We start from the raw sequence: 24,308 nt of genomic DNA, 5'->3' as shown, positions 1-24,308 counted from the left end.
GATGTATAGTTCAATTAGGCACTTGGGTATAAACAGTTCTTATCTTGTAGTCCTGATAGTCAACTGATGGAGTTCAATACCAGTAGCATCCAATAGGGAGAAAACGTCTCATCATGATGTAATAGTGCATTCTCATTCTCAGTAAAGCATTCTCATTCTCAGTTTGTTCGAGGTGGAGATAATATAAGTAATCCAACCATGCGTTTTAGGGACCAAACAATGTACAATATCCCAAACAATGTACAATATAAATAACGTACAGTATAACAAACAATTGATTGCCAGGAAATTTAGGACCAACCAACGGAAGTACTTTTTCACACAACACATAATCAACTTGTGGAATTCTCTGCCACAAGATGTGGTGACAGCCAACAACCTGGATGGCTTTCAGAGAGGTCTGGATAACATCATGGAGGAGCAGTCTATCAATGGCTACTAGTTGGATGGCTATAGGCCACCTCCAGCCTCAGAGACAAGATGCCTCTGAATACCAGTTGCAGGGGAGTACCAGCAGGAGAGAGGGCATGGCCTCAACTCCTGCCTGTAGACTCCCATTGGCATCTCTGATTGTTTTAATGAAAGGCGGTATATAAATTTAACAATAAAAAGAAAATAAATCTGGTGGGCCACTGTGTGAAACAGGATGCTGGACTAGATGGGCCTTGGGCCTGATCCAGCAGGGCTATTCTTATGGTCTTAAGCCTAATTAAAGTTAGCCTCTTGGAAACTGACCAGAACCTCCTAAGACTTCATGAATATTCCCCTAACATGGTCAACAGCATCCTGGCATCCAGAAAGCAATCCACTAACCAGATATACCAATTCATATGGAGAGCTTTCCTGAGATGGTGTTCCAGGCACCACTGGCAGAAGCAGAAATTTGGGATCAAAGAATTGCCAGATTTTCTCCAGGAAGGGCTGGATAAGGGGTTAAAGGCCAATATTCTGAAGAGGCAAGTAGCTTCCTTAGCAAATGTCCTTTCTATACAGAACAGGTGGAACCTTTCAGATTGGCCTCACCTCAAATGGTTCCTGAGAGGGGTCACTTTATTATCTCCACCAACTGTTCACTGCTTCCCTACATGGGATTTGCACATGGCATTGAGAACACTACAGTTACCACCTTTCAAACCTATCCGTTCAATACCCCACAGGCTTTTATCTTCAAGTTAGCATTCCTTGTTGCCATCACCTCTGTGAGAAGAGTCTCAGAATTACACGCTTTTTCTGTTAATAAACATTTGTGTATATTTTTTCCAGACAACTCGGCTCATATCAGATTCTTCATTAGTTCCCAAAATTTCCTCTGTTTTTCAGCAGTCTCAGGACATTGAAATGGCATGGCACAAGCTGGATGTACATAAATATCTGAAGACTTATCTAAAACGCACTGACTCTTTTCATTCTACAGACTGTCTTTCTGTGTCCTACCTGGCATATCTATGGGTCAAAAAGTATCAATTTCAACCATAGCCAGATGTATCAAGGCCTGTATTGCTCCAGCCTGTGAAACATAGCGTGCTAATCCACCACCTAATATTACTGTACATTCAGCCAAAGCGGCAGCAACCTCTGCAGCTTTTTCAACTAATGCTTCTATAGCCGAGTTATGTAAGGCAGCAACATGGTCTTCACCATCAACATTCTCAACAAGCATGACTATTACAAGCATGACTCAGAATGCTATGGCAGCATTCAGCAGAAGGGTGATGCAGCAGGTTCTTCCTCCTCAGTAGATCGAGCCATCCCACCTGGGTCTCTTTCAACTGTGGGACGTCCCACATGAGAGGTCCACATGAGAGGTCCTCATCCAGCAGCAGAGAAAGGAGCCTTGGTTACTTACTATGAAGTCTTCTTCTTATTGCTGGGTTTGAGGACATCCCAACCCACCCTGTTAGCATGTCACTGGTCTGCTGATAAGAACAGCTTATTGTCCTCTCCAGTTTTCTTCTGAATTCCTGTTATGGGCCGGTATATCTTTAGGCCTCTGCACTATTAGCTTTGGACTTGGACATTCACAACTGGGTTGGACTACCCTTCCCAGGCTCTTAAAGTTTCTATCAAGTTTGCATAGCCCTGCCTCTGAAGCACATGGGAAGGATAACCCACATATGTCCTCAAATCCAGGAGCAAGAAGAAAACTTCACAGTAAGTAACTAATGCTCCTTTCCCCCAGACAGGTTCTTCTAAGAACTAAACCCTTGAGAGCCAAACAGCAATAGCCTCCAAGCAACCACACAGAGAAAGAATATTTATTTGTGATAGAGATGTGTTTAACCACCTGGATTTGCCAAATTGCTGGACTGAATGTAGGAGACTTCATTTAAAATTAAGTGTAGTTTTTTAATGTCTCTGTATACATGTAGCAGAAAGAGACAGAGAACTAAATGTGCTGAACATCTTGGATTTGTATTTCAGTCATGGAGATCAATGTATCAGAGACCCACCTTTGCATTAGTCTAGAAGTTTGCATGGTACGACTGCCACCTGCTGAGGTATAGTAGTAGTTCAACTTTTTCTGTCTGGTTTGACTCATTTTTGTTTTGCTGAGTGCTGATTCTAGGGATGTGCACACATTGCAATTCGAAGCGCAATTCATAGCACATCCCCTTCACCTTTAAAATGGAGGAGAGCAGGTGCATACCTGCTCCTTCGTTGCTCGCTGCCACTTCTTGAATCTCCTGTAGTCCCTCCAGCTATCTCCATGCGCTGGTGGCACTCTTCCCTGGTGCCCTCGCTCAACCACACAAATGGCCTGGCCACCGCACATGCGCAGAGGCCATGAGCATGCTGGCATTGCGAGATGGCAGTTGGGAGAGAGCACCACCAACTCTCAGAGATAGCTGAAGGGAGCGCAGGAGATTCAGGAAGTGGTGGCGAGCAGCGGAGGACTCTGCTTTAAAGGTGGTATTGAGTGGTAAATTACTGAGTAGTAAAAAGATGAAGAGAATGTGCATGAATCACTCTTCAAATAGTGATTCATGCACATCCCTAGTTGTTTCATAAGGGCTAATTCATACAGCCTGTTGCAATTGCCTATGGGAGTGTGCAGGTTTACTGGCTATATGAACTTATGCTACAGTTCTATAAACAGAATGAAGAAGCTCAACACCTGTTGGAAATTTAAGCATTATGTCCATACCAAATATTTCTGAGTGCTAAAGCATAGATATTTTAAACCTTGTTTCTTAAATCTAAATCTTGTTAGCTGAGTATTTTCCAAGAATAATTAAAACTGTATTTTACAAGAAGGTTAAAATTACCTAAAGTTTTTTCACAGAGCCTGTACACATGCAAGAAAGTGAAATTGGAAGCCCAGAAATTTCCAGAAGCAAGAGCTGGTAGTCACTGGGCTGTGCCAGGCAGACTGGAGCCATTTTCACCTGATGAAACAGAAATTAATGTTCATGTTTGTTTGATTGATTGATTGATAGGTAACTCAGTGTGTGTGAGAGAACCATTAATACATTTTTAAGAGACTCTGTCAGTATAGGGTGTTTGTGATAAAATTTAATTTCAACCATGTCATTATTAATCAGGAATTTAGTATTTTATTTTTTAAAAAATTTAAAATAAAAGACATTGATTTTAACTTTTTAAAAGCTGATTAAAAAAAAAAACATAACAGGCATAACTGTTCTACAGTTATGAGGGCAGAACAAAAGCAGAGCCCTCACAGAGAGGCTGCTGCAGAGTTTGCTGCACAGCTATTCTTGCTCCCCCTCCTTCCAAAAGTACTTTTTGGCTTCTAAAAATATGTCTCTGAGCATCATGTAGTATTTCGGAGGAAGAGGAGACCAGCAAAAATCACTTCCACTTGAGCTCACAGGTGGCTGCATGGCAAGCCTTTGGCTGATCTCTGCAGCAGCTTCTCTGTAAGAATTTGCTCTGCTCCTTTAATGCTGCAGAACACATCAGCTGTTGATTTTTATCCACCCTTCTTTTAAAATAAGTAGTATGCGTTAATGATGGGAAATCCAAACGCATGCATTTTAGGTAACATCTTTTATGTTTCCTTAATTATTTTAATGTATGTTACTTCCTTGCTCTGTATATTTGTAGATACACTGGAAAAATAGGTATTGATTATTTTCAGTATATGTTTCTATGATCATATAATCATTAATCTCTTTTTTCTATCTCAGTTGGAAGATTTTAACATTTCAAGAAGTATTATAAAACAATTTGACACGAATAAGAATGCAGTCATTCAAAGACATTCTATTTTAAATAACTGGTGCTATGTTTTGCCAAGGTACGTTTTTATGTTTAGACAGGCAATGGTTTTGAGATGAATAAAACTTTTGCAACATATATTAGTAAATTTTATTATTGTGTCTGGAACCTCAGACAAAAGGTTTTCATGATCAAAGTTGAACTAAAAGTATAGTTTCATCTGTGTTAATACAAATGTGTAAAACAAAGGATTTTAAACATTAACATATAAATACAATTTATATACACCTTTTAATTTTGAAATATTGCTCTTATCTTTCTTATTTGAAAGCTTTCACTTTTGTATCATCATGTATATTTTGCTACAGTTGTAGATGAGATGTAGATAGGCAGAACTGCTTCTTTGAATTTCCATTTGAATGTAGATAGGTAGTACTGGTTCTTTGAACTTCCATTCAAAGAAGCAACTCTGCCTATCTACATCTCATCTACAACTGTAGCAAAATATACATGATGATACAAAAGTGAAAGCTTTCAGATAAGCTTATGTTGTCAGGTCCCTTTTTTTGTATGGAAGGACGATTGAAAAATGACAAAATTTTGTGACACATTTTCACTGAAATAGCATGGTATGACAGTTTCTGACCCAGTTGAGCCCCCCTGCTTCCAAATTGGCAACTTCCTTCTCTAGCATTGGTAGAAAATCCATATTTTCTACATTCTTAATCAATTTGTTGCTCTTAGCCAAGACAACTACATTTTCTATCACATCATTTAGCATGTTTTTACTGTTTTTTTAAGTATCCTTTACTTCTGTACAGCATGAAAATGGGTCGGATCATAACTATTAGCCACATCATTCCATGTGATTCTACATTTCGATCATGTAGTGATTTGCAGCTGTATTGGGAGAATCTGGTGAGAGAATACATTTGTTTCTTCTTTAGTATTAGTCATTTTATTATGACAATTATTTATCTCTTATTAGTTTAATGTTAATATAATTAATATAATATAATAATAATTAATATATGTACCTATTGTCTCTAGTATGGCTATATTCTGCCAGAGGATATCCAGACATATTGCAATGTTTACTTCAAATTCATTGGGGAGCAACTCTTTACATATCTTTTTAAATATATATATATATATTTAAAACATACCTTTTTTAACTTTTTGTAGTGCCACTCAAGATCATGGGTGAAATCTGCTCTTCACAAAATTTCATATGATCAAACTCAAATCAAAGTTAAGCACTTTCAAATCCCATGAAGTTCAGTGAAAGCCTTAAACATGTTCTTTAAAATTCTATATTCCTGAGCATTTATTTTTCATAACAAAGGATAGTTATTCTAGCATTAATAAGTGTGATTTTCTCTTACATTTGTTGTACATTAATATCTGAATCAGTGTTCTCTCTAATTTTTTTCATTTGTGTGCAGAGTAAGTTTTGTTCTGGGTGACAGTATCAAAGCAGTGTGTGTGCATGTGCATTCAGAGTGGAATCTTCCTGATTCCGCCTGAGCGGGATCTAAAATTAACTGAGCAGACGTCAAAAAATGTGTGAGTGCATACACACACACATGCCTTAGGGGGAACACTGGTCTGAATAGTCACATAAGCATATTATCAATCCTGTGTATACTTTCTGGTGAAAAATTTAAAATCCTACACTCATGATTTCCAAATTCTTCACCAGAAAGCTGAATTCTGTAACCTGTATGTAAAATTTACAAAAAATTGCATAATTTCTCTTATTTTGTTTTATGGTTTTGGACTAGGACTGGGGAGACCCGAGTTCAAATCCCCATTCATCCATGATATTTGCTGGGTGATTCTGGACCAGTCACTTCTCTCTCAGCCTAACCTACTTCACAGGGTTGTTGTGAGGAGAAACTTAAGTATGTAGTGCACCGCTCTGGACTCCTTGGAGGAAGAGCGGGATATAAAATGTCAATTTAAAAAAATGTATTATGGTTTTGCTAATAATCTGGATGAGGCAAGGAGCATTACAGGCTCACTTCCAACCACTGGAAAACTTCCACCACTGCTCTAGCTTCTGAGATTTCAGCAGACTTTCAACATGCGCTTTCAAGAACGCCTTCACAGCCATTTGGGCCCAGAGATGCACCTAGGTAATTTTGAAGCCTGGACCTATGGTCTTTGGAGATGCCCGCCCCCCGGCTACAAGTTAAGCACCATCCCCCTGCGCGCGCACACACACACACACAGACACATGCAGTATTTCTAACACGTGGGTTCTTGAGGGCACAAACGGCAACTGAACTCACAAGAATGTAAGAATATAAAACAGGTATATTTATGGAAATATGCATTAGCAGAAACATTTCTCAACATGCGACAACATATTCCCATCCCACATATTTCTTTCGCCACTCCCCACTCTGTTTCTAAAGCACCTGGTGCAGGTCACAATCACACTTGGCATGGCTCGGCACAGCACAGCCTGGCATGGTGACCATACCATCAGATCGTGGTGTAGACAGACTAAAGAGGATTTTGGGGCCCAGGGGGTTTGGAGGCCTTTGGACTTCAGCCCCGAAGTCCAGGGGTAAGAGCGCCCCTGTTTGGGTCAGCAATTATTTGTAAAATAAATTAAACCTGGCTCTCTCAGAAGCTGAATTAGGTGCAAATTGTGTTTTTTCCCCTGCTCTGATGAGGAACTACAGCATACACAGAGCCCTGCCTATAATACATCAAATTTTCTTTAGAGGAGAAGTTAAATATAAATGGAAATTATGTTGTCTGAAGTGTTCAAGCTTGCCTAGATCTAAGGACATGTTGGCACCAGTACAAATTCCTTTGTCAGTTTTTAATCAGTTTTGCACTGATGCGCAAGTGGCCTCCAAGGTATAAAGATGCAGGCATGGCCTGAATCAAATAACATTTGTTGCGAGTAGGCTGCAACACCCTCCCTTCAAAGGGAGCACACAGCCCCTCCCAACTTAGCCAACAGAGGCTACCCCTGGTTCGGCTCTGAGGTCATGGAGCAATCAGGAGTGAGGAAAAGAGACATCACACACAACTAGTTTTATTAAGGCAAATGGTTACATCTAAGCAATGAAGCATGCAAGCAAAATCAATCAATTGGTTTTCTTCCCCAACTTAGAGTAGTGTTTTCAATAACAGTTAAAATCACTTTCCCTCACTAGAAATGAACAGCAGTTGAAATTATTTTCTCTCTCACTAGCAATGAACCCTGTGAGTGTGTGTTATCTCATAGCTGTTCTTTAGCTAAGACACAACATTTAAAGTTTTGATTTTAAGCAGAGAGAGGGAGAAAAGAGAGCAAAAATCAAGGTGTGACAAAAAGGAGGAGGGAAATGGGTGAGGAGGAAAGAGCAGAGAAGAGAGGAGGAGCTCATTCTGGCCTCGGGCTGGCAGTCCAGAGTGAATGAGCTGAAAACAGAGAAAGGGGAGGAGGGACGGGGAAGAACAGGCTGAAGTGAGTAAGCTGACTCACTGAAAGCTGAAAGGCACAGGCTAAGGAAGAGATAGAGACTTTTCTGGGAAACAGAAGGGGGAGAGAAAGATCCATAGGACAGGGAGGGGGGGAAATTGGGCAGGGATGTTAGTTTAGAAGATACTGGGCTGAAGGCAACGTCTGCAAGTATAATTACTGGATCCCAGGGGCGTAACTACCATTAGGCAAGGGGAGGCGGCTGCCTGGGGGCCCCCACGCCTCGAGGGCCCCCCAGAGGCAAGTCACATGACTATATATTGTGAAGTGTGTGTGTGTGTGTGTGTGTGTGTGTGTGTGTGTGTGTGTGTGTGTATCAGTGAGGGGCCCATTTTAAAATTTTGTCTCTGGGCCCACTCCAGCCTTGTTACGCCCCTGCTGGATGCTGTAGGCCAGCGTTGGCTGTGAGATTCAGGAATGGAGATCTTGAGTGCTCAGAGTGGCTTCCAGCTGTCCAGGTGGCTTGGCAGAGTAATCAAATATGCAGGAATGGAAGTCCCTCCCATCTTAGAGAATGGAGCAACTTCAGCAATCTGTTAGGCATGAGTTGCCTTCACAGGATAGGGGCTACATGCTATTCCTCCCATGGAGTGAGAGCGTGCCTTCCCTTGTTCTCCCTTACCGGGTGTTGGCAGGTGGGTTGGGTGGCGAGACCCCCCCTTACTTCATCTCTTCCTCCCTGTCCGACCTTTCCTCTGTGTGTGTGTGCGTGCTCTCTTTAAACCTTTTCCAGTCCCTTTATCCATATATCAGAAACAGTTATATCATTTCTCTCTGTGTCTCCAGTCTGATATCAGCAACTCTGGTTCTCCCCGGAACTCTCTTACCATATTTGGTGAAGGAGTCTGCTATTCTTGGGGTTCATATCTGGCACTCGTTTACTGAATCAGATGGAGCTGTTTCCCTTTTGATGTTCTCAAAACATTCCTGTCTCCGTCCAGATTTACAGGTTTGTGTTCATCTCAAAGCAGAGTTGGTGCCTTTTAGTCCCAAAAAATGTGTTAAGAGATAACATGCAAAGAGTTTCAGCAATTAATTGTGTGTATATATAATGTACCCCTAAAATATGTAGATACTGATATCTATGTGTTGCTTCCTAAGACCTTCTAAATACCATTACTCTAAACTTTAGCAAATTTCAACCTGGGTCCCATGATTACCTGTGGCATAGCACAATGCATAAAGAAGTTTAAGAGCAGAGATGGGCAAATCTTTTCCCCTCTTGTCAGACCTTGAATAGAAAATTCAGTTACTTTGGCTCAGCAGAGCCAAAGTTCACACTCCAGTTTCTTGCAAAATGACAATCCCAGATACAGGCCTAAGCTTAGGCCTCAGTGAGGCCTTTGGGCCCTCAGTTCTGGTCCCAATTCAACCAGTGTGTTCACCACACTTTTGGCATAATTCACTAGGAATTAAGTTCTCCTATACAGGCCCCATTGAAATTAATGGAAACTGGGTAAATAACACTCATTTCAGTGACTCTTGTGCAGGAAGGTCTTGTGCAGTCTGTCCACAAAGATTTTGCTCCTCTTTTCTTTAATATATGCACCTGCATTCTCATACATATCATTCAAAGAATTTTGTTTCAGCCCTTAACAGCAATTCAGATATCCTTTAAGTTGCATCAGAAGCCAGCCAGTGCAGTATTTTCCAAGAGTAGATATTGAAGGTGTTCTCAATGCTTTTCTTACTGATCTGAAGACTATCCTTCCTTATACATGTGGGGTTCCTCTTAAAATGACAAGTAAAGCCTTATATGCTACACAGGACCTTACACAATCATCTGCACAGGTAAAAAAATCAAATATGTATTTTATATGTGCTGAATAGCACTTTGGAATGATTTGTTGGCTTTTGCCGTTGTAGTCCCGATGAATCCTTTGCTATTGCTTTTATAACACTGGTATAGTATGTGAAACAGCTGAAGTGTCAGGGTGACCAACTAAAGCACTCATAGCACTGGTTTATGTGGAAACCAGCTGATTACAGCACAAATAATTTTTGCTGGGCAAAGGCAATGAATGCTTTCTAAGTTGCTGCATAGCAACTCTAAATGGTTGTCTGTCTATCTAAAATTACAGCACAAGGTCTTGCAAATTTTAGTAACTAAGTGGCAAACTATGACTAGTTTGCCACTTCTGAGGCAAAAAAAATGCTTGTAATTTCAAGAGAGTCATAGACTCATTTTTCTATTTGTATGGGTTTGAGTGCTGGGAATGTGCTAAGACTGTGTTTGCAGGAATGAGAGCAACCAACTACAACTACAAATGGTCTCCAGTCCATTTTAATAGTAAAGGCTACTAAGAAAGAACTGAAGCTGCTGCTCACTGGGATTCCAGTATCTAGGAGGAAAGGATGCTCAGCAGCCTTAACACTATAACTGTATGCCTGCCTTATTCTGAAGAAATATTCCATTTGTATCTGTTCTTTATTATTTGGTCTGCTTTGGTTGTAAGGTCACCTTGCAGATTCAGCTCCAGATTTGACTTATGCCAGTTTTTAGTCGATGTATGGGTTATCTTGTATCTCTGGGTGAACATCTGCGCTTTGAGGATCAACAAGAAAATTGTATCCTCTTGATCTTACTTGATGTTTCATCCACCTTTAAAATGATGGAATGATATGACTATGGGACCTGGTAAGGCTGGTAAAAATAGTTGTTGGTATTCCTGGAACAGAAATCTCAGAACATGGTTATGAGCAATTAAGTGAATATTTGAAGGAAGAAGCACTGTGTAGGTGGCACCTAGCTCTAGCCCTCCCCTCCTCCTTACTTGACTATCAGTTTTAGTTATTGCATAGTGTCTAGCTATAAGTAGGGATGTGCACGGAGCTGCGGTCCAGCACTGGTGTGGGGGGCTCTTTCAGGGCGGGGGAGGGTGTACTTACCTCCCCCCCACCGTGTTTCCCCCGCCGGCGCATTCATTTAGTAAAGTTTTTGGGGCGGCAGGATACCTCCCTGCCGCCCCTTCCCCCAGTCATCGGCAAAAGGCTTCAAAAAGCCTTTTGCGTGTGCACACGTCGCGCACGCACGTCACGTCTCCGTGTCATGTGCGCGCGCGACGTGCGCACACACAAAAGGCTTTTTGACTGGGGGAAGGGGCGGCAGGGAGGTATCCTGCCGCCCCAAAAGCTTTACTAAATGAATGCGCCGGCGGGGAAAACGCGGTGGGGGGGAGGTAAGCACACCCTCCCCCACCCTTAAAGAGCCCCACACACCAGTGCCAGACCGCCCTCATGCCCAGACTGGTTCGGAGGCCTTCAGAATGGCCTCCGGACCGGTTCGGGCTCATCCCTAGCTATAAGGGACTCATGGTGAGCCATCGGAAGCCTAGCACAAATAAAGAGCTGCTTTTTATTTACTGTTTTTATTCACATGTCCCCATTCCTTCTGTATCACAGAACCTCACAATTGTCATTCTCTCCTCCTCTATTAGTACTATTTTGTTAATGTGATATATATGAACACTAATGTGAAAATATCAACACTAGAAGAACTTAATGTTTGTTTTAGCAATACCAAGAATTGTACGAGGAATACCTGTGTCTGGTTCTCAGGGACCAGGAGTCCTTCCAGAATTACTGTTGCTGAATTGTTAGTGCACTTTCATGAAAAAAATTTGTAACACTGGAATGACTTCTTTCACTGGGTCAGTGCAGATGATACTTTTAAACGCGCATTCAGTATATCTGTGGTTTTTCATACCACTTGGAAAACTGATTCAGATGAGCAGGGTAGAGTGTATTCTTCCAATCATGTGTTTAGAATGCTACTCTACCTTCCTTTCACAGATGCAGGTCCATCACTCCCGTTCTCTATGGTTCCCAGGTTTCCTTTGTTGTATTTCCTGCTTCAAACACAGCACCTTCCCATAGATATAAGTTCATAAAATGATAGAGTCATGCACAGTGATCAGCTGTTGAGATACATTTCTATTCCAAGGCAGAATTGAGTGCTTTGGCACCTTTGTCTTCTATGGAAACATGCTGACCTGTGTTGTATTCTATCTAGTAATATTTTATTTTGTGTTGTTGAGACATTTGTCCCAGTGGGGATCCTATAGAGAGTGTGGAGTGTGGAGTCAGAAAGGAAAAGGGAGGGAAAGGTGGATAAAATGGAGTTGTTTCTGAATAAACCTTTAATCAATCTACATAGGATTTCCTTGTGTGTGTGAGGGAAGCAGCTATAAAATAACCTGCCTGCTAGTTTGAATTACACAGATTAAATAGGCATGTTTGGAGATCTCAGGGCACACTCCAGGCCCCTTGCCTTCTTTCCACCACTTTCCAGCACCCACTTACAGCCTCTTCACATCACTCTCCTTTCTAGGATCTGACCAAGCTGTAAGGTCAGGAACAAAATTGAGAGGCTGCAAGAAGCGAGATCCAAAGGTGTTGGGGAGCTAGACCAAGAGGCAGGTGCCTTAGGGCATGGGGGCATCCCTAGTCTCTCCTTCCCCAGCTTCCAGCACACCACTTACAGCCTCCTTAAAGCCCCCAGTTTTTCACTCCTAGGAACGGACAGAGTGTTTTCTGGGAGGAATATCCTAGTCAGATTAGGGGTGAAGGATTGAAACGAAAGGTGGGAGTGGGGGATAGGTTTGCCATGTCCCCCAGAATTTAGGGTAGCCCCCAGATTTTGGCTCCTTCACGCAGCTGCTAAATTCCACCCGGATTTACATGGATTTCAAATGTGCTGCCCGGATTTTACTCTGGATCTGATCACATGGGAGGGCAGAAAAGGAGGGGAAAGTATACAAATCTGTCAAATAAATAAATAAAAATTTGAATTAGTTGCCACATAATTTACATAATATGCAAATCAGGTCACCTGGATTTGAGAAGCTTGAAGATGGCAATCCTAGTGGGAAAAGACCATAAGCCAGCTTCCTTAAGTGGATCTGCCTGGTCCCTTGCCTTCACTCCTGCAGCTTCCAGAACTGTACTTACAGCCTCTTCGGTCACTTCCATTCCCCCCCACCCCCATATTTCTCCCTACTGGGATCTGACCGAGCATTTTGCCCAGGAAGATCCCAATCAAGTTGGGGAGAGGTGAAGGAGTGAAATAGAGAGAATGCAAGAGAAGAGATCCCAAGAAAGTGTTGCACTGGGGAAAAATGAAAATGGCACTCGGGCAACTTTGTCTATCCAGCTGTGGTTGAACTACAATAAATAAATTGTCACTGGGGGTAATGGGAGATGTAGTTCAACAACAGTGTTACAGGCAAGGTTGCCTTCCTCTGCAGATGATCTAGAAAAAGTCAGAACCAAAATAACTGTAGGATAATATTCTCTAGAGAACCAAATAAGAAAAAAAGATACTGCAATCCTATGCATGCTTACATAGGAGTATGGTCCACTAACGTAGTGAAACTTACTTCTCATTAAGCATGCTTAAGGTCACTCTGGAAACCTACCAGATGAGTGCAACATAAACATTGTCCAATTCAGTTTATTTTTTTAAGGAAAAGGAAAAAAGCACCATCTTTTATGGGCAAATTATCCAACGCTCATCATCCCATCCTCTTAATGACATTATATGATCCCACCAGTTTTGTGGCCATTCAATCTGCCAAAATGTAGGAGACACGCTTTCCAGAGTGTCTGAGCAGCTTTCAGAGAAAGAAAAAAATTTACTTATGACAACACTTATTCTTGCAACAAGTGTCCTATTGTGTGTTAACTGATAAGAAATAGATTCTTCCAATGAATTCATCTGATTGAAGCCATGAAGTAGTCCTTGTTCAGAATTTCTGTATGCAGTCAAACTGAAACATTTTGTCTCCTCACATGTCTTGCAGAAACTGCCTTAATAACTGCCTTGGTTGTCATGAGATGCTGTAATACATGATAGTTCTTCCCCCATTTCAGCAAATTTGTATTTGAATTGGATTCTACATGTGGGAGCTGTCAGGATGCCATGTTACCTGGTTGCTTGGATGACCCTGTGGAGTCTGGAGAAGGGCGTGGCATCCCTCCTCTGAGGCTTTTGTTCCCTTTAGGGAGTAGTGGGGATGAGAAGGGCCCAGGCTGGTTGGATCCCAGTGGAGTTGAGAAGGCAAGGCAGGGAGACCTGCAGGAAACAGCACCAGGGAGACAGCTACATTGGGTGTGGCAGGAAACAGGAAGCAAGATCAGGAAGGGGGAGGGGCTGGAAGTAAGCTTTAAGCCATCAGCTCTGCACTGGGGTATTTAAAGACAAGGCAGCTGATGAGGAGGAGCTGTTTCTGAGTATGGGAGCCAGCAGAGGCATATCTAGGGGAAATAGCGACTAGGGCAAGCACTGAAATTGTGCCCCCTGTCCAAACATCTGACACCCATCTTTCAGATAGCTTTACCATAATATCAGCTGAAAAATACAAGTCAAGGTCGTTAATCTTTTCATATTTCAAAAACTATTTAGCAGTGGACGTAGCCAGACCAAAAAATGCTGGGAAACTACAAATTTCAGGATGCTGGGGCTCATGAAATACTCAAATACCATGTGGAGGTGTACTTGGAAAACTAAACAGAAGTGCCTGTATAATTCTCTACTATGCATTGTAGCATCACTATTACATAAGTTTTAAAAATAAATGGAGAATTTGACTTTTCCCCAAAACACTGAAAATAATTAAAGGATATGCAGAGTAAAGTGTGTCATTGCTTGGAAAATATTCTAGTATTTCAGAAAGACAGTTAAAATGAAAGAAAGAGAGCAAGAAACTCCCAGTGGGCCATAATACTAAGGATTTCACACTGATTCAAAGACAAACTCAGCATTAATAGCCATATTATTAAGACATCACATTTAACTCACTTATCACAAGAAGCAAAGTAAGAGCAAATAAATACAATCCTAGCTCATAAGCTTCAGCTCAGTATTCACAAGCCCTGATTCTCTGTACATAGTGCCAAACTAAATATGTGTACAGTGACTTATATAATATTATTTTTTAAAAAAATAAAATTTACCTGAAGCTCCTTTGGGGGGCTTCCTAAAGGCCGGGGGGGGGTCCTGTAAAGATCCCCCCGCGCGCTGGCCTCTAGGGCCTCACAGACCATTTGAGCATGTGTGGTGACCTTTTTAAAAAATATTTTTTGTTTTTAAAAAATGGCCGCTGAAAAGAACATGGCTGCTATGCATGCTCAAATGGCCTCTGCAAGGCCTGGCATGGCCTAGGGCCTCACAGAGGCCATTTGAGCATGTGCAGTGGCCATTTTGTTTTCGGCAGCCATTTCTTAAAATTATTTAATTTTTAAAAATGGAGCCCCCCTTCATGTGGCACCCGGGGCATGTGCCCTGCCTGCCCCACCATAGAAATGCCCCTGGGAGCCAGGACTGCAGCAAGCCAGGAGGAGGACTCTGGTGACAAGCTAACCTCCTCCCCTGGCTGTTCCTGAGGCTGACCTTTTGGGGGGTACTCCAGTCATCCTGGAGTTCAAGAAAGGCTAGGAGCCCACCTTGTCCCCTGGAAGCACCATAAGATAATTCCCTTAGGGGATCAGGCCATAGCCTTGTGGAAAAACATCTTCATGCTTGTATGCAGAAGGTCCCAGGTTCAGTCTCTGCCATCTCATTGGAACAAAGGAAGCTGCCTTATACCAAATCAGACCAGTGCTCCATCTTCCTCATACTGGCAGTGGCTTCTCCAAGCTTGCAGATGGGAGTTTCTCTCAGCCCTATTTTGGAGATGCCAGAGAGGGAATTTGGAACCTTCTGCATGCAAGCATGCAGATGCTTTTCCCAGAGCGGCTCCATTCCCTAAGGGGAATCTCTTGCAGTGCTCACGCATGTAGTCTCCAATTCAAATACAAACCAGGGTGGACCCTGCTTAGCAAAGGGGACAATTCATGCTTGCTACCACAAGACCAGGTAGGACTGGGAGAGACTCCTGCTTGCAACCTTGGAGAAGATGCTGCCAGTTGGCATGGACAATTCTGAGCTCCATGAACCACTGCTCTGACTTGGTATAAGGCAGCTTCCTAAGTTCCTAAAATATAGTGAGCTCCTATATGTATGTGTGTATACCCACACAATCTCTCACGTGCGCGCTTGTGCTTAAAAGCATTGGCAGTTTGCAAACATTCCTCCAGATATCAATATCTTCTCTCTCTCTCTCTGTGACTATATCTATGAGGTTCCCATCCTTATGAGGTTTCATTTCCTATGCTTTCCAATGGGAGTGTTTTCCTGCTTTTACTAGAAAGGTAACATTTCCAAGCATTTGGGATTTAGGGGGAATTATGGACAAGGTGTGGAATCTAACAGTGAAAACAGCATCCTTCTATCGTGCTTTGGTCTGGGACTTTCATGTTAGTGAGTGAGAGAGGCCCAAGCACCTTTAGATAGACGGATAATAGTGAGTAATATAGGAAAGGAAAGATGGTGATGTCTAGTCGGTGTCGACTCCTGGCGACCACAGAGCACTGTGGTTTTCTTTGGGGAGGGAGAGATTTACCATTGCCTTCTCCCACACAATATGAGATGATGCCTTTCAGCACCTTCCTGTATCACTGCTGCCCGATATAGGAGTTTCCCATATTCTGGGAAACACACCAGCGGGGATTCGAACCAACAGCCTCCTGCTCTCTAGGCAGGTTGCTTCCCCACTGTACCATTAGATGGCTTAGTGAGTAATACAGTGAGCTCTAAATACTCGGGGGGGGGGGAGGCCGTGACTGAAGAGGCTGCAAGTAGGGCACTGGAAAGTGGAGGAGAGAAGACAAGGGACCAGGGGTGACCCCCTGTCCCTAAGGCTTTTCTTTGGTGGGTAGGACTGCCCCATTTTCCTGTCACAGTCAAACAAACAAACAAAAACACCACCACCACACAAAAACCTCATGTTTGAAACTCAAATATTGTCACATACAATTTTTCACATGTATTGATCCCCCCAAAATAAGCAACACAGTTCCCACCTATGTCAGTTAGGGCCAGTTAGTGTGACAGAGATTAAAAGTGTTCTCTTCACCACTCTCCACCTGAGGAAGAAAATTGTGCCACATGTAAGTCCCACCTACATAACTGGGTGATCCAGTCCTGGGCTCTGTCCTGTTTACAATTCAAACTCTATGGTTGGGAGGGGGGGCGGACACCACATTGCAATTCGGATGTTCATCTAATCACATGATAGTGACTACCCCAGGTTCTAAATCCTACATTACATCTAGTATTTAAATCAGGGTAGAGAATGTGTGGTTTTCCATTCAGATGATCATTTGTACACAGGTAGAGGAATCTAAATGTGCATTGAAAGTATCATCTGAACTGACCCACTCTGATGTCTGCTTCTGAGTCATGAGTATGCTGAGATTGGGGTCAGAATGCCTGGGTCCACACAGGTATAAGGTCATTTGAACATTCCTGTTTTCACTCTAGGGAAAACATGAGGATATTCTTGTGTGAGCAAGTTTGCGGAGTGGCTGGAAAATTCTGTAACCTGTTAGGAATACGGATATTCACTGTTGTTAAATACCTGTAGGAATATCCACTATTGTCAAAAATTCAGGTTCTCTGTGAGCTCTGTATTTATTTATTATTTATTAATTCAATTTCTAAACCACCCTTCCAAAAGTGGCTCAGGGTGGTTTACACAGAGAAACAACAAATAAATAAGATGGATCCCTGTCCCCAAAGGGCTCACAATCTATAAAGAAACACAAGATAGACACCAGCAACAGTCACTGGAGGGACTGTGCTGGGTGGATAGGGCCAGTATTTTCCTGAGTTTGTTACTACATCTCAGTCATCAATCTGAATCATTATACTGTTGGCTCACTCTGTTGAGAAAGTCACAGCATATTCTGTGAGACTGAGATTGACAAATGACATTTGCTATTTATATTCATGGAATTATGTTTATTAAATGATTGATTTCAAAATATCACATGCCATGTGTTTAAAAAACTCTAAAACCATTCTACATATCATATAACTCAAATTGTCCTGTTCGGTTTTTTTGTGTCTTAGAAAATAAACTCTAAACCTGCCAATCTCACTGGGAAAAGGAGTTGCAAGGTAACTTCGACTCATGTAATTCCAAAAGCAGGTATGTCCAGTCCTTCCATGTGCACTACAAAAGATAGCCACAAGATGGAGCTCAATCTGCCCAAAATAGGTATTTTCTCTAATCTCAGTTTACTAGCAAAAGATGGTAGCACTACAATAGTGGAGAAAAAAGCTCATAACAGGGAGCAGTGGAAAACTTCAGAAGAATCTGCCTTCACATTGCATTCAACTGACTTTTTAAAAGTATCAAAGAATTTACCTGTGGATTTTCTAAAAAGAGATTCTACTAAAATAATACCAATTTTCAAAGGAAAGCTGTTGCAGGTGGATAGGCAAACAACAAAAGCTAACCATGGAAAGAAAAAGCAGAATGTTTCACAATATTCAGCAAAAATAGTGGAAACTAATGCAGCTGCTAATTTGGCTGTATCCAAAGTTAATGTAGATCAAGTCAACAAGTCATTATATGATTCATCTCTGAAACATATTACAAGCAGAACTCTTCAGATAAAGACTGGAAGAAAAAATGTAAAACATGCTAAACTTGCATTAAAAGAAAAAAATGAGTATGGCCAATGCCTTGCAAATTGTGCTATATCTAATGAAACAGTTTTAGATAGGAATTCAAGTGAAATCAAATCCAGAAGACGAAATGCATCTTTGCTACCTGACACATCAGTACATCTTGCATCAACTATCCATCAGCATTTGACCAAACCTGAAAATCACAGTTCCAGTAACAAAGCGATTAGAAAAGCTGAAAACCAGAGTACAGGGAATACTGGATCAAAGAGAACGTATCTCTGCATATCTCACTCAGATGTAGAAGTAGAATATCCCAGAGTACATCAGAATCAAACAAGTCCACCAGCAGAAACAAAAATGAATGCTTACAGATTAAACAGTTCAGTGCACAAATTGGCCCCAAAAGGAGGAGATCAAAAAGAATCACAAGGACGATCAAATGACTGTATCATTAAGAGAGCAAGTCATCATGAGCAGTTTAACCATCAACAGGTATAGTAAATTATATAGGGCATGTCAGCACAGGAGTTTCCCTTACTGCTGATTCACACAAAACCTAAGTGCAGAAAGGAGGAAAAAAAGTGCTGTAGGTCAGCAACAGGCACCCATGCCCCCCAGCTGTTGTTGAACTACAACTCATATCACCCCCAGCCACAATTCATTGTAGCTGGGGATGATGGGAGTTGTAGTTCAACAACATCTGGAGAACCAGGGTTGTCTACGCCTGCATGAAGTTATGTGTGGTGCTCCATGCATGTTCCTTGTGTATTGACTGTGCCACCCATGCTCAGCCAGCAGATTTCCCACTATTAATATTGCTCCCCCATGTAAGCTACCAGATGATAGCTCAGACTGTACAGGGTGCATGGCTGTGCTAGTGCAGCATCATTAAAGCTAAGTTAGAGCCATCTTGTGTTACAAACTTCTCAATAAAGAAGCACATGCACTCAGGCATATCTGGGGTACATACATACAAAACTTAGTGGGTCAGTTCAAACAAACAGTATATGCAAGTGGCCCCTATCCACCACACAATATAGGACATTAGCACGCACATCCCGCTTCCCTTCCCGAGCCGCACACCCATACAATACACACTGCTTCCAGCAGCGCGGATCAACAGAGGCTGGGACTCATTTTTCAAGCTTCTGGATATCCCACATGACGAGCTCTAGGCACCACATGACGAGCTCTAGGCACCTGTCCCTGTGACTCCTCAGGCTCCATGGAGCCTAAGGAGACACACAATCCCAGCAGCTGGGTTAAGGGAGCACTTGCTCCTTTAAACTTGGCTAAGAGCTGGGCTTGTGAGCAGGGTTAGGCTGGATGGGAGCAGTGTAGCGCAGGCTAGGCTGCCCTAGACTGGGCTAGGCTCCTTGTGAAAACAACCTCATTCTATGGATAAAATGAGCTAGTTGCACTAGCTCAATAACTAGTCTGGAAAAGAGTTTAATTTCTTTTCACAATGATCATGCGCTATGGCCTAATGCAACAGCCTTTATATTAGCACTACCACATGGATGCTACCCATTGTGTGTGGATTCTTTTTATTTTGTTTTATATTGGACTTCTTTCTAATATTTGAGTTTTTTACAGGGAGATGCTGCTATAACTGGCCTTCCTGGTTAAAAGAAGTACAGCTGTTTATCTCTGACAAATTCATTTGTTATTCTCTGGTTTGTAACCATTACTGTTAACTACTGCTTACAGATACAGTTGCCTAAGGTGGATGTAGAAAACAAAACTTTTTCTTTGCTTCTCTTATGTGACAGGATTCTCAAAGTGTTATAGAACTTAGTGGCTGGCTGACATACAGAACAAGGATGCACCAATGCAGTGAGAGAGCAGCCTAAGATAACTTCCCAACTAACTGCATCGGTGAAGCAGGGAAGCAGCTGCAGTTTGTGAAGCCCTCCCTTTCCCCACGAAGCCTGCTGTTCCTCCTGAAAGCATGTCCCCAAGGGCTGTGCAACCCTCAGGGACATATCATTGGGTAACACAGAGGGCTGTTTCCCTGCTGCACCAGTTGGGGAATTCAGTTAGGGAAGGATGCACTGCACTGGTGCATCATTGCTCTGTATGTCAGCCATTGATAGCACATGCTGCACTTTGTAGTACACACAGTTGACATTAGAATAGACCACAGCAGGCACTTTAAGCATATTGTTAATGTTTCATGTTACAACATTTATAATATGAAACTGTAAATTAATGATGGAATATTCTATTTTTTAAAATTCATATTCAAGACAAATGAGTCATTCCACTGTGAAGATGTGAACTTAAGGCACATTTCCTCCAAGATGAAAACCCATAGGACATCCATACCAAATCGAAGTGGCAAAAGGCATCAGATAAAGGTTTATTTATAACAGCATATATAAGCATTTCAATGGGAGAGGAATCTGTCACCTCTTGGGTCCAGATCTTTGGTATAGCAGCATACCTTCTACAGAAGTTCCTTGTAAAAGCGCAACTCACCTTCTGTTCATGGAAAGAGCTTTTGTTAATGGCATGCTACTGTGCCACAGGTCAGGATGGCACCTGTTAACAACAGGGTCTTACACAACAATATTTACTTTATATGAGCTTTCATATTCATAAGTTAACATTCATATAGCATCATTTACACTCTCATTTCCTGTCACATATTCTATTAGAACTATGTAATCTTGATTAAAACATTTGCTTTTTTTCTAGAAAACAGTTTCAGTTCTAAAACATACAGCCTGACTTAAAGAAATCCCATTGAAATTAAGGCACATAAGGCAAGCTTAATTTGTCCTTTTAATTTCAGTGGGAATTCTTTGAATACATTTAGTCAAGATGTCAGCCACTAGTTGCTGTTTTTATCACAGTGTGTGGAGGGATAGCTTAGATATTTTGGTAATCATTGGATTATTTTTCATATGTTTATGGATATCCCCTTGATATTTGAACAAGTTGATATTGAACAAGTATGTAATAGGCAGGAATGACATTTGTTAGGATAGCTGTTGGCTCAATGCTACTTAGTAAATGTGCTTAGTAAATTGTAAATTGTGCTTAGTAAATTGATATTCTTAGTGATTTAATGCTTTAATGCTTTAACTTGCTGGCAGGAAGAAAGAGGAAGTTATTCAGAGTCAAAGAAACCAAGAACCAATAAGCTGCCAGTCTAGAATAAGAATGTAGAGGAAACCAGGTATGTATGCACTAAACCAGGGAAGGTTTTTTTCTTTCAGTTAATACAAGAAGAATTATATTCATAACATGCTTTGCAAATGAGTTTTCTGTTAGAGCTGTATCTCACTATTTTCTGTAACTCAAGAGGTATATTTTTTCTGTAAAAATTGTCTAACAATTTTCTTGTACTATGATCCCCATGCACCCACAATAGACTTCTTATGTAGGCAAGGTTCCCTTTTGAATGACATGGACCATTTTGGTCCTAGCAAGCAACATACATGCTGTTGAGCCCTCTGAGTTAAAATGAATAATGAAGGTATTTCAGCAAGAAGGTATATTGAAACTCAACGCTCTGACTGTAGGAATGGGATGACTTATGTTCCAGTTCAGGTGATCCAACAAATCATGATTTCTGGATCATGAATATGTTGGGAAGGAGCATGGACCACTTGCACGCCCTGCTTCCTCTTTACAGTTCCTCTTCCCTTCACATGCTTGACTCTGTGAGCAGCAGAATCCTGGTTAGTTAAACCACAGCTCTACATATCATCTGAACCATTTCAAGATTTTGAGGCTATTCTCATGGCCAGCAAAAATCGGGCTAGGAGAGCCTGGTCTGATTTTTGCTGCTCGTGTAAACCACCAAGCTCGCAGGCGGGCCTGCTGGTTTACAAGTGGCTAACCCACTTGAGAAGCCCTCCCCTTAGCCCAGGTTAGCAGAGCAAGTGCTCCAGGGTTAATGGATCGTGTGCTGCTGCGGTGCAGCTCCGCACCACAGCAACTTACGAGGAGACCCCCGACCGGGAGGCTAAAAAGCAGCCTCCCAGCTCGGGGGTCTGTCCAGCATGCTCTTCGCACTCGCACAGGGCATGCTGGAACTTCCGGGGGCTGCACGGCCCCCGAACTCCCAAGCCCCCGCCGGCTCTGTGACAGAGCCAGCAGTCGTGTGGGCGGCTGCCCAGGCAGGGCTTGCTGATCGTCTGCAGGGAGAGTGGCCTTAGCCCGCTCTCCTCGCAAACCGTTTCAAAGCGTGTCTCTCGGTCATGAGACCCGCTCTCAAAGTTGTGAGACCCGCCTCTGTTAGATTATCTTAACCAGCCCTATATGTTTTGAATCTCATTTCCTACAGAAATAATCCCAGTGTAGCTGAGATCAAGTTTCATTTGGAAAGTGCATTATGAGTATTTACTTGGCTGTATGCATGTGGATTGGAGAAGCCAATGCAATCTGTGTATATTTGCACTCTTGTGCTGCACTTCACAAGTGATGACATGCAGTTTCTCTTACACTGCAGTTCTAGCTGTGTAAGAAAAGAAATGTATGAGAAAGCCCTAACATTCAGATTCTCTATGTTAATTGTAGTAATATCTCAAGTCTTTTATATTGTTCATAAGCTGATAAAGCCCATTTGATCTGAAGTAACACTGGGCCAAAAGAAATTGTGTGTGTATGTGTGTTATAGGAAAGAAAGCATTGCTTCAATACCTTCAACTCTTAAAAACTACTGAGGGTGGGTCTCACGATCAGTGAGACCTGCTTTTGCTAGTTTTGTGGAGAGAGCAGGCTAACCCCACTCTCCCCACAGACAAGCAGGGCGGGAGCCCTGGGCGGCCAGATTGGCCGCCCACACAACTGCCGGCTCCGTGACGGAGCCGGCAGGTGCTGGGGAGTTCAGGGGCCGCGCAGACCCTGGAAGCTCCAGTATGTCCTGCACGAGCATGCAGGGCATACTGGGGAGACCCCCGAGCCAGGAGGCTGCTTTTCAGCCTCCCACCAGGGGTCTACTTATGAGTAGCCGCAGTGCGGAGCCACACCACGGCTATTCACGATCCCAAAAATCAGGTTTGTGGAGCGCTCGCTCCACAAACCCTATTTAAGGGGTGGGCTACTTGAGCGGCTTATCCGCTCAAGAACCACCGGGCTCTCAGCTGAGCCTGGTGGTTCACACGATTGTAGAAAATCTAGCCCAATTTTCTACAATTGTGTGAATAGCCTCATTGTCTGTTTCTAGTTTGAATAAACATGCATACAACTGGTTTACTTGTCTCTGATCCTTACATAAGCATAGCCTTCAGGCTTATGACCATAAGACACCTTGCCTGTCTTGTGACCACAAATCTTTCTTTATTTGCCTTTGGTAAGCTGCAGTTTTTATATTTGAATTATATTTGCCAGAAGGCTATGTGAGAAATTATTTTGAAACCATGTTTTTGTTCTAGGAACAGTGCAACACTCAAAAGACACTGCTGACCCTTGACTCCTTTTATGAATAAGAAATGTTCTTCATTTTAACAGAAAAGTTGTTGTTTTGATTGTTTTGGTCATCCTTTGAAGATTTTTTTTTTTTTAAACATGTTGCTTTGTCAGCTGAGCTTTATGACACAGTTCTCTGAATTTAAATAGAAAAAATTAAGACCACCTAGTTGCTGTGCTTATTTTCCACAGTTGAAAGTCTCTGAAAGCTAGTGAAAACAAAACCACATTTATGTAATTGTCTGAAAAATCAAAATGGAAAAGCTTTTTATCAGAAGATGAACGGTCAACATAGTGATCTGTTTTAAATTGTTTTATTTGTAAGGTCTTGCGTCTCATTGATAAAGTGATTAGAAATTATTACCTGCACAGTGGTGATGTTTTCTATATAACTTTTATATAACATATAACTTTATATAACATATAACATGTGAGTTATATAACATATAACTCATAAATGTTACAATGCACATTTCTAGCATATTGCTTTAAGTGGTTACATTTCATAATACACAAGTATAACTTTGCATGCATGATTCATTCTTATTAAATAAAGGAATAATACTAACTGTTGTGACTATAAATGCACACACACAGAGGCACTTCTGCTCATGCGCAGGGGAGGAGGTGATATTTCCATTCTGCAGAGCCTCTTACACTTCATGAGGTGCTGTTCCAGGTGACTCCTGATGGAGAGAGCTTTTCAGG

At 42.0% G+C, this 24,308-nt stretch overlaps 1 protein-coding gene across 8 annotated transcripts in view; it reads left to right on the top strand.

Annotated features, from left to right (window-relative positions):
• The window catches only part of C4H18orf63 (chromosome 4 C18orf63 homolog), a 41,296-nt gene extending 17,336 nt beyond the window's left edge, over positions 1-23,960 (top strand). For 6 of the 8 annotated variants that reach the window (XM_053243146.1, XM_053243144.1, XM_053243142.1 and 3 more), the window contains 9 exons: positions 2,422-2,498; positions 4,149-4,258; positions 5,001-5,097; positions 5,230-5,311; positions 9,276-9,454; positions 17,616-18,671; positions 20,429-20,539; positions 21,285-21,363; positions 23,567-23,960. In XM_053243146.1, the coding sequence (XP_053099121.1) occupies positions 2,422-2,498; positions 4,149-4,258; positions 5,001-5,097; positions 5,230-5,311; positions 9,276-9,454; positions 17,616-18,671; positions 20,429-20,539; positions 21,285-21,353 (1,781 nt within the window). In that variant the 3' untranslated portion in view covers positions 21,354-21,363; positions 23,567-23,960. Of the gene's footprint in view, positions 1-2,421; positions 2,499-4,148; positions 4,259-5,000; positions 5,098-5,229; positions 5,312-9,275; positions 9,455-17,615; positions 18,672-20,428; positions 20,540-21,280; positions 21,364-23,566 lie in introns of all 8 variants that reach the window. The other 2 variants (XM_053243145.1, XM_053243148.1) reach the window with 2 other exon arrangements.
• The last annotated feature ends 348 nt before the right edge of the window (positions 23,961-24,308 follow it).

This window comes from Hemicordylus capensis, chromosome 4, assembly GCF_027244095.1.
Source record: "Hemicordylus capensis ecotype Gifberg chromosome 4, rHemCap1.1.pri, whole genome shotgun sequence".
Taxonomy (NCBI): domain Eukaryota; kingdom Metazoa; phylum Chordata; class Lepidosauria; order Squamata; family Cordylidae; genus Hemicordylus; species Hemicordylus capensis.
This window is presented reverse-complemented; position numbering and strand designations above follow the sequence as displayed.